The sequence below is a fragment of the Piliocolobus tephrosceles genome, chromosome 21 (genome assembly GCF_002776525.5).
Source record: "Piliocolobus tephrosceles isolate RC106 chromosome 21, ASM277652v3, whole genome shotgun sequence".
Taxonomy (NCBI): Eukaryota; Metazoa; Chordata; class Mammalia; order Primates; family Cercopithecidae; genus Piliocolobus; species Piliocolobus tephrosceles.
In genome coordinates, this window is record NC_045454.1 from 11,510,154 (window position 1) to 11,520,776 (window position 10,623).

General features: G+C 59.9%; 1 protein-coding gene and 1 pseudogene across 2 annotated transcripts; both read left to right on the forward strand.

Moving 5' to 3' along the window:
• The first annotated feature begins 412 nt into the window (after nucleotides 1–412).
• PNMA8B (PNMA family member 8B) lies at nucleotides 413–4,394 on the forward strand. Its single transcript, XM_023182724.3, has one exon. It carries the CDS (start codon nucleotides 805–807, stop codon nucleotides 2,689–2,691), a length of 1,887 nt encoding a protein of 628 aa, XP_023038492.2. The 5' UTR covers nucleotides 413–804; the 3' UTR covers nucleotides 2,692–4,394.
• LOC116418584 lies at nucleotides 2,797–5,004 on the forward strand (annotated as a pseudogene). Its single transcript, XR_004228677.1, has one exon. The product of XR_004228677.1 is annotated as an uncharacterized LOC116418584 (transcript).
• The last annotated feature ends 5,619 nt before the right edge of the window (nucleotides 5,005–10,623 follow it).

The window sequence follows — 10,623 nt, forward strand, 5'->3', positions numbered from 1 at the left end:
TGAATGAGGCCAGTATCCCGAGTAAGTCCTCGTCCCATGCTGCAAGGGCAATGCCCCTTGATTTAGGCCTATATCCTGAATTCCACCTGGCCACTGGAAGGGGGAATTGTACCCCCTGGAAGGAGGCCTCATATCCCCTGAATAAGGTCGGGTCTCCTCGAATGATTTCTGGCCCTCTGTGGTTTCGGCGTTTTTTGGTGCTTCCAGGCCCCAAGTCCTCATCGGGACCTTTAAGAGAAGCGTCTCAGGCCACAGCGACGGAGACCCCAGCTCAAGGCTGCACCGTTGCCATGGAGACGGTTGGGCGGGGGACAGGGGAGGGCGTGCGGCTATGTCTGCGCAGGCGCAGGCCGGAGCAGCCGCGTCGCAGCGGAACTGCTGAGATTCAGGCCCAGGGTGCGCGCTCAGACGCCGCGCGAGCGCCAGGCAAGCGGCGGCTGCCACTTCCCACGCCCCTCCAGGTGCACTCGGCGCCGCCCCCCTGCACCTGGTCGTGGTGCCGAGTCACTCGGGCCTGTATCAGAGAGGGAGGGAGCTGCCCTGGAAAGCAGACACGTAAGCCCCCTGCGGATCCTCAGACAGCTCTGGAGAGGGGTCCCGGGGGAAGGTCACTGCGTCCAGCCGGCCAGCAGGCAGCTAGAGCCCCCGAGGCCCGAGCCCCACTCCAGCCTTGCCACATTCACCGGAACCGGGACTCTAAGCCCTGCAGGTGGCTTTCCAGGGTTGCATTGATACCGTGCGCAGCAGCCCACCCCTATCTCGGGCTCCCTGCTGCTCCAAGATCAGCGCCGAGGGGGCGGCACCATGGCCATGAGCATTTTGCAGGACTGGTGCCGGAGCCTGGACGTGGACGCGCACAGGGCCCTGCTGGTCACCGGCATCCCGGAGGGCCTGGAGCAGGCGGATGTTGAAGCCGTCCTGCAGCCGACCCTCCTGCCCCTGGGCACGTTCAGGTTGCGACACATGAAGGGCTTGATGAACGAGAAGGCCCAGGCCGCCCTGGTGGAGTTTGTGGAGGACGTCAATCACGCTGCCATTCCCAGGGAGATATCAGGCAAGGACGGGGTCTGGAGGGTTCTGTGGAAGGACTGTGCTCAGGACACGAGGGTCCTGAGGCAGATGAGACGCCTGCTGCTGGATGACGGACCCACGCAGGCCGCGGAGGCTGGGACCCCCGGGGAGGCGCCCACCCCTCCAGCTTCGGAGACCCAGGCCCAGGATTCTGGGGAAGTGACAGGGCAGGCTGGCTCGCCTCTTGGGGCAGCCAGGAACGCAAGGAGGGGCCGTCGGGGTCGTAGAAACAGAACCAGACGCAACAGGTTGACCCAGAAGGGCAAGAAGAGAAGCCGAGGAGGGCGGCCGTCTGCTTCTGCCAGGAGTGAGGCTGAGGACTCTTCCGATGAGAGCCTGGGCATCGTGATCGAGGAGATCGACCAGGGTGACCTGAGCGGAGACGAGGATCAGAGTGCGCTGTACGCCACGCTCCAGGCGGCTGCCAGGGAGCTGGTTAGGCAGTGGGCGCCCTGCAGCTCGGAGGGGGAAGATGGTCCCCGCGAGTTCTTGGCTCTGGTCACTGTCACCGACAAAGCGAAGAAACAAGAGGCAGAGAAGGAGCCAGCGGGGGCCGAATCCATCCGCTTGAACACCAAAGAAGACAAAAATGGCGTCCCCGACTTAGTGGCCCTGCTGGCTGTGAGAGACAACCCGGACGAAGAGCCGGTGGACAGCGACGCTTCGGAGAGCGACTCGCAGGAGAGTGGGGACCAAGAAACAGAGGGGTTGGATAATCCTGAGTTCGTGGCCATTGTGGCCTATACCGACCCGTCAGACCCCTGGGCCCGGGAGGAGATGTTGAAAATCGCCTCTGTTATCGAGTCGCTAGGCTGGAGCGACGAGAAAGACAAGCGAGACGCCCTCCGACAGGTCTTGTCCGTTATGTCCAAGGACACTAACGGGACCCGCGTGAAGGTGGAGGAGGCGGGCCGCGAGGTGGACGCCGTGGTCCTGCGCAAGGCCGGGGACGACGGGGACCTCCGGGAGTGCATTTCCACCTTGGCGCAGCCAGATCTCCCTCCCCAGGCGAAGAAGGCTGGGTGTGGCCTCTTCAGGGGCTGGAGCGAGCACGGTGAGGACGAGGGGGGCCTTCTGGAGCTGGTGGCGCTCCTGGCTGCCCAGGACATGGCGGAGGTGATGAAGGAGGAAAAAGAAAACGCCTGGGAAGGGGGGAAGTACAAATACCCCAAAGGCAAACTGGGGGAGGTATTGGCGCTCCTGGCCGCCCGGGAGAACATGGGGTCCAACGAGGGGTCAGAGGAGGCTTCGGACGAACAGTCCGAGGAGGAGTCGGAGGACACCGAGAGCGAGGCGTCGGAGCCCGAGGACAGGGCGTCCAGGAAGCCCCGAGCCAAGAGGGCGCGCACCGCCCCCAGGGGCCTGACTCCGGCCGGCGCGCCCCCCACCGCGTCCGGGGCCCGCAAAACCCGCGGGGGCGGCCGAGGCCGAGGCCGGGGCGTCACTCCCGAGAAGAAAGCCGGGAGCCGGGGCTCGGCCCAGGACGACGCCGCGGGAAGCCGGAAGAAGAAGGGGAGCGCGGGCGCCGGGGCCAATGCCAGGGCAGGCGAGGCCAAGGGCCAGGCCGCACGCGGGAAGAAGGCCCGTCGGGGCCGGAGGCTGCCCCCCAAATGCCGCTAGTGGCCCCCCAGGAAGCCGCCCAGGCTGCGAGCAGGCCCCGCAGGGCGCCTGCCCAAGTGTGGCCCCCGCCCTCTCCTTCCCTTTTCCTGCCCTCCGCAGACGTGATCTCCTCGCTTCACCGCGCGCCCGGGCCGCATTTTGCCGGCGTCACGTTCCCCTCTCGGCCCTCGTGGGCTCGGGGCGCCAGCGATCCCGACGGAGGAAGCCCGGATGGAAGGAGGAAAGAGAAGTGGGTGCCCGAGGCGGCAGCCCAGGGTCGAGATGGGGACGCGCTGAGTGGACCAGGGTTGGGGGGCCCGGGTCGCCCCCCGAGGGTGTGTGTGGACGCCGGGCACCTGCAGAGGCGAGCAGGGCTCTTCGTGGCGCTCTCGGGGCCTGCGCCTGGCAGGGACTGTGGGCCGCTGTCGCCCCTCTACCCCAGTCTGACTCTGCCCTGGGTCTGTGGTGGAGGCTTGGTCACCAGCCGCCGCAGCAAGTGTCAGGGAGCAACTCTCAGCCAGGGGAGGCCCCAGCTCCCAGCCAGGGGAAGAGATGATTCCAGAAAGGACAGTCTGAGAGATAGAAGGAGGAGGAAGGGGGAGAGGAACCGTGGGGGAAGGGAAGGAGGAGGAGGAGTGGGAGGAGGAAGAGCAGAGGGAAGACACATGCCAGCCCTGCCCACCGGGAAGCCCCTGATACACAGGAACCAGCTCCAGACCAAGGCCACCTGCCCCTGACCACAAGTTGAATTTGTCACTCAAACTGCAGTGTTTCCCAACATTCTAATTATTTGCGGAAGTGTTCCATTTGGGGTAATTCACATAAAATCCAGAGTTTTGGCTCTTCTGGGCTGAGTGGGCCCTGGCCCCCTCCCATAGGTTGTGGCTCCCCTGGTCCTCCCTATCCTCTGGAGCTGGCCCACCGCTCAGCGCTGGCCTTGCAGCCCTTACTAAAGGCCTTGAAAATGCCTGGGTTCACCCCCTGAGTGAATTAAAGGCCAGAGGGGCCTCAGAAGGGCACTGTGAGGGACAGAGGCTCGCCTGGGCAGTGCAGAAGCCAGCCACGTGTCCCTCCTTACAGGGGATGAAATGACCTGGGGAGGAAACCCCAGCCCTTCCCCGGAGGTTCCTGAGTAGGCGGCCAGTGCTGTGAGGTTTCACCACCTGCTGTCCCAAGCAAGCTTGAGTTGTGTGTGAGTCTGTGCAGTACCGTGCTGTACCTTATGCTTCAGCTTCCCCACCCCTGCTGAGCTTGATTTTTCCCTAAATATCAGCCTCCACGGCACCCCACATTCGTTCATGCCTTCTTGTCCCTGGGGCAATGTGTGTGTTTCCTCGTCCCAATTTCCATCCCTTGGCAGTGAGGAGCCCATCGTGCCAGGGGGCCCTGCCCTGCTTGTCCCTGGGAAGGAATAATGGGGCCTGGGTGTGACCTCAGAGCCCGGACCAGACTGTCCCAGTCCCATGTCAGGGACACCCAGATGCAGATGCTGTCTGAGACCTGCTGCAGGGCGTGGGTGCTCCTCCCTGCCTGGAGGCTGTCCCTGGACAGTGACCCACCCACTGAGGACCAGGCCAGGTGCACCTAGAGCTGGGCACAGCAGCCTGTGGTGTTGCCTGTGGGTGGGGAGGGCCCCAGGTGTGCTTCTCCCGTAGCGGTCCTAAACTTCTGTCCCTGTGCACTGTGTCACCTGGATCATCCAGTAAAGTGAAATTCAGCACTGTGCTCTCTCTGTGCTCTGGGTGACGGGACAGGGGGAGTGTGGGAGCGTGGGCCACACATGTCCACAGTCTTGACTGTGGTTTGCCCAGAACACCTGGGAACTGTCCTGTCACTAGTTTATATACACTGTCCTTTGCTGCTTCAGGCTCCCTGCCTGACTTTCCCTACCCAGCAGTATCATTTCACCCCTTGCAGATCTGAGCCAGCTTCCACTCCCACCCTTGACGCCTCCCCACTTCCAGCCTCAGGCCTCAGCCTCAGCTCAGAAGCCCCTGGACATCCATGGAGACCCTGCCCAGCCAATCGCCACCATAGCTTCCACCCAGATACACTCTGTGAGGCCACAGCTGCATGTACGCACCCCCCAGCCTCCACCCTTAGCCTGCGCCCTGGACCTCCGCCTCAGTCTTCCATTCTATCTGAGTTTTCTGCCTCCCTCCATCCTGTGTCCCCCCACCACACATGGCCGCCAGAGGCGTCCTCTCAGAAGTCACACCTGGGGTCTGTTCAACTGGGGTCTGTTCAACAACATGCTTTGTTCAACTAGGTAATCACACGGGGCAAATTGGATTTAAATGTAATTAAGATTAAATAAAATTACACATCCATGTCCTCAGTCTTCCCAGCCACGTCACAAGTGCTCAAGAGCCACACGTGGCCAGTGGCTACCACATTGCACAGCGCTGGTGCGGGACATTGCCACCATTGCAGACAGCTCTCCTGCACAGCTCAGGTCTACACACTCTACCCCCATCTCACCCGATGCCTCATTTCCCACTGCGCTCTCTTTGTCTCCTGTGGCTTCAGCCACCCAGGTCTCCAGGGCACAACAGGCATATTCCTGCCTCAGGGCCTTTGCACTGCTCTTCCTGCAGCCTGGAATGCCTTTCCTCGGGCTATAGGCGTGGCTCCCACCTTTGAGACATTCAGACCTTTCTTCAAATGTCACATTCCCAGGGAGGGCTTCCCTGACCACCTATAAAAATGTAACCCTCTCTGGCCGGCCGGGCGCGGTGGCTCACGCCTGTAATCCCAGCACTTTGGGAGGCTGAGGCGGGTGGATCACAAGGTCAGGAGCTCAAGACCAGCCTGGCCAAGATGGTGAAACCCTGTCTCTACTAAAAATACAAAAATTAGTCTGATGTGATGGTACACACCTGTAATCCCAGCTACTTGGGAGGCTGAGGCAGAAGAATCGCTTGAACGCGGGAGGCAGAGGTTGCAGTGAGCCGAGATTGTGCTGCTATGCTCCAGCCTGGGTGATAGAGCAAGACTCCATCTCCAAAAAAAAAAAAAAAAAAAAAAAAAAAAAGTAACCCTTTCTGCACTTCCTCCCTTTATTTTTCAGAGCTATGACTGCCCCCTGGCACACTCATTAGCGCACCGACTGTACTTGTCAGGGAGGTTAATAGAGGAAATTGGTGACTGGGGTATTGCAACCAGGAAGTGCAAAAACGGGGAGGTCGGTTTGTCCCAATATTAGCAATGCAGGGAGCTGCTCCCTCTCGAGGGCTGGAGGAGCCACGTGGGAAATGCTGCTGGTCAGAGCCCCGGTGTAGGACTGCCAAGTTCCACGCACGGGGCCGGCTTGCTTGAGGCGGGACCTGGGAGCCCCTGGTTCATCGCAGTGACCGTCAGCTGCTGCTGCCACCGCAGCCCTAACATTCCCCCACATGGCGTCCCTTTCCTCCTGCTTTCCAACTCCCCCCAGCGCCCCGTGGTCTCGCAGCAGCAGCAGCCCCTGCGGAGGACCTTGAGCTGTGACTGTGGAGACCTACGCGGCATGGGGGCAGGTGGGCGTGGCGGGGAGAGGCGCCGCAGAGCGGCTCAGGGCCAGGTCCGCAGGGAGAAAGCGGGTCTTGGCCTGTCCCGTTCGTGTCCACAGCCCCAGCACCGTGCCTGGCACGCGGCGGCTGCTGTTACTTGTTGAATGACTGACTGTCGGAATGAACCACGCGGACTGGGGGAGTTAGACCCCAGACTTGCCTGGTGGGGAATGTGCTGGAAAGAAACCTTGTTTTCATTCCCTCATTCGCGGAGGGAGTGTTCCCGAGGGGATGGGGAGGAGCGTTTGCGGTCGAAGAAGCAGCCGCCTAAAGGCCTTGAGGTCCCGCAGGGAAGGGTCCCGGCGCACAGAGACCAGCACAGGCAGCAGCAGCTGGTCTGTCCCGCGCGTGGAGCCTCTGGCAGCGGGTGGAGCGGAGCGCGGCTGCCCCCTCCTGGGAGAGAAGGCGACAGTCCGGGAGGAGCCCGCAGCGCCATCCGCGCAGTCCATGAGATTTATCCAGGGCAGGTGCGTCCCAGGCCCTGTTCTAGGTGCAAGAAACAGGACCCTCCCGCAGGGAGCATGCGGTGGGGAGACTGGGGTTACGCTCCCTAGATGAGGACGAAATCCATGCATTAGGGGATGAGACCTGATGGGGACAAAAGTCCGGCAAGCAGGGGCCCGAGGAGGGCCGGGACAGGAGAGGGTTTATAGTCATAAACGGGGCGGCCTGGGAAGCCCTCACTGAGAAGATGACAAGTGTGGCGCGATCACGGCTCACTGCAGCCTCGAACTGCTAGGCTTAAGCGATCCTCCCACTTCAGCCTCCCTCTGGAGTAGCTGGGACCACAGGCACACGCCACCAAGCCTCGCTACTTTTTGTGTTTTTTGTAGAGACGGGGTCTTTCAATGTTGCAAAGACCCGAAGGAGGTGCGGCCGGCGGATGCCTGGGGGAAGTGCATGACCGGGGTGTAGGAAGAGCCAGGGCAAAAGCCCCAAGCCAAAGAGATGACTATAGGGGGTTATTTGCGTGTAATTACTGCCCCTCCCGTGCCAGGCTAAGTGCTGCTGGAGCGGAGGCAGTGACGCCAAAGAAGGCCGCCTGCCTCCATGGTGGTCGCTGTCTGGCTGGATTTTCACCTGAGGCAGCAAATGAGCATGAAGAGGTCGCTAGAGTAGGGCAGTGCAGACTGGCGGGGCCTTAGGGCCTCGTTAAGCGCTGGGGAGCCATGGGAGGGATTTGAGCAGGAGAGGGAGAGGTTTGTGCTTTAGGTCTGCCGTGTGCAGGGTGCAAGGCTGGGGCAGGAGGAGGCTGGGGCAGGAACCTGGCGGTCAGGCCTAAGCCGGGACCGGCTCAGGGTAGTGGGGATGGCAGGAAGTGGGTGAAGAGTTTTCAGGAGTGTGATTTCAGCTGACCAGGTGACTGGCAGGCTGAGGTTGTGTGTGTGTGTGTGTGTGTGTGTGTGTGTGTGTGTGTGTGTGTGTGGATCTGGGGCTGGACACATTCGAATGTATATGTCTGTGCGTCTTTATTTGGCTCTGTAGAGAGGAGGGCAGGATGAAGGAGGGAAGAGGATGAAGGCAGGTTTTCACCCCCATTTCCCAGATAGAGAAACCGAGGCTCAGAGGCAAGGAAGGGAGCTCCAACCCACGTTTGTCTTACTCTACGGCCCCCTCGGAAAATCGGCCCTCCTGGTCCCAGGGGAGGGACGGAATGGTCCTCCCCCGAGGGTAAGGCCAAGGTATCCTGGGGTCCAGACCCCAGACCCTCCCTCACTCATTCCCTTTTTCCCCTCCCCCCGCCCCCTCCCCACCGCGAAGCATCCTGGGGTCCAGATCATTTCCTCTAGAGGCTGAACGTGTCTTGGCCCCTCCGCCTGCTTAAGCTGGAGATGAGCGATCCCCAGACTCCTGGGAATGTGGCCACGTCCTAGAACTGCCAGGAGGGAAGAGGGGCTGCAGACTACGACCTTTCCCGTTGCCCCCACAACCTACGATTCCAGAGCGGGCGAAGAATCCGAGCGAGTTGCGGTGCCCGCTGATTCCACCAGGAGGCACCCCAGTTCCGCCGTTTAAAATCATGCGGGCCATGGCGCTTCCCCGGCGCTGGGGGTGCTCTGGGCACTGGCACGGCGCCTTAAAGGGACAGCCCTCCCTGGTCTTTGAACGCCAGGCTGGGGAAAGCGGACTTTCCTGCAGGACAGCGGTTCTCAAAGTCAGTTCCTGGTCCAGCTGCGTCAACGTCTCCTGGGAACTAGATACACATTCTCGGGCGCACCCTAGACCTACAGAACCCCTTTGGGGGTGGCGCCCAGCAAGCTGCATTTTCAAAGGACCCCTAGGTGCCTGCGACGCGGGACCAGTTTGAGAACCACGGCTGTGGGGTTTGATGGTCTCTAGGACCCCTAGGGTCGTGGTTGTCAGCCCCGGCTGCCCATTGCTTGGAATCACCCGGGAAGCTTTAGGGACTGTTGCTGCCCCAGCCGTGCCCTGCACCATTCAGAGATTCCGAGAGTGGCTCCCGTGTGCAGGCTGGATATGGGCTCTGGGTCTTTCCAGGGGCAGCCGGGATGGGGACCGCTGCCCTGGGGTCCCTGTCAGGGCTGAGGTGTGCCGTGAAGAGCTGGCCGCCGCTGATTCGTAGCAGAAATAAGACAAGATGACCTTACAAACACATCACACCCTCTTCAGTCCCCTGGGCAGTGCTGGGAGGAAAGCTCTGCTATGATCTCCATTTCCCATGAGGATGTGGAGGCACTGAGAGGTCAAGTAATCAGCCCAAGGTCACACAGCTTGCAAGGGGCAGTGCTGGGGGAGTCAGGCAGTGGGGCCAGAAAGCACCCCCCATCCCTGTCTCAGGGTAGTAGCTCTTCATGTCTATATTCTGGAATCACCTGTGGCCTCTCATTTTTCTCTTTAGTGACAGTGAGGGGTGGCTGGACTGGTCCAGATGAAGGCTGATTTGGAGTCAAATCTCTGGTTTCCTGGGGCATTTGAAACCATACCCCAGAGGCATCAACTGGCTACTTCGGGGGAACTGGCCCTGCAGACTCCATTTGAAACCCCCCTGATTTGAAAATATTGACGCCTCTGTTAGCATCTGACCTCAAGTTACCCAAGGGCTCCTTGCAGCCCTGGGGCCTCGCTGGATGTCACACTGAAGATGCTGGGAATGCAGTGCAGAAAATGTTATGTCCACTCAAGGGGGAAACAGAGACTCTAGTGGGAGACAGATTTGCCCAAAGTGTCGGGGATACTCAGAGGGGGTGGGAGGATCAAAACCTTGTGTGTGTCTCTGAGTGGATGTGGGTGTGTACACTTAGGGGTGTGTGTGTGTGAATCCATGTCTGAGGGTCCCAGTGTGCCTACAAGTGTGTGCTCGCCCCTCAGCCATTAGGGTGTGTATGGGTGTCTGTGACTGTGTGAGTGAATGTGTGTGTGCATGAGTAGGTGTATATGTCTGCACACAGTGTGGGTGTATGTATTGATCTGTGTTTGTACATAGGCTTGTACGCATGTGTGTGTCTAGACTGATGAATCTTGGAGCATGGTGTTTAAAATTGTGGGTTTAGGAGTTTGTGGACACTTTTTCTGAGACAGAATTTTGCTCTTGTCGCCCAGGCTGGAGTGCAACGGTGCAATCTCGGCTCACTGCAACCTCTGCCTCCCAGGTTCAAGCAATTCTCCTACCTCAGCCTCCTGAGTGGCTGGGATGACAAGCGCCCACCACCACACCTGGCTAAGTTTTGTATTTTTAGTAGAGACAGGGTTTTGCCATGTTGGCTAGACTGGTCTCGAACTCCTGACCTCAGGTGATCCACCCGCCTTAGCCTCCCAAAGTGCTGGGATTACAGGCATGAGCCTTGGCTCCCGGCCTGTGAAAACTTTTCTGTGTGCTGCTGTGTGTCTGTGTATCTGTGACTCTGTGAATGTATGTGTCTGTGGCATGGCAGCACGTGTATGTTTGTGATTGATGGGGAGGGGTCTCTGGCCATAATGTGTGTGCATGTCTGTGTCTGTGAATATGTGCATCTGTGAGCCCTTGTATGGGCCATGGCTTGTGCGTGTGTGTGTGTCACTGAGGGAGAGAGAACAGTCCTCTCACGGAGTAGGCAGATATGAATTAAATCCACACCCCTCACTTTGAATCTGATTTGGTTCCGTCATTCAGGGCCCAGCCCTACCCGCACTGTCTTCCTTCCCACCCAAGTCACCCTGGTTCCAGGACCAAGAGACAGAGAGATACGCTCAGCTGGTTTCGGGCAGGATTTATTGGAAAAGGCCATAGCATGCCTCCTAACTGAGCCCTTGAGACAGGGCTCCCCTGTCCCAGCTGTCTGAACCTCTCCTAATGTCTCTCACCATTTCCGCTTCTCCTATATCCTCCCACCTTGCAGATCCCCAGCAACATGAGGCCTTCTTGGTCTATGAGAAGCCACCCTCCCATCCTCAGCCAGAGCCTCCT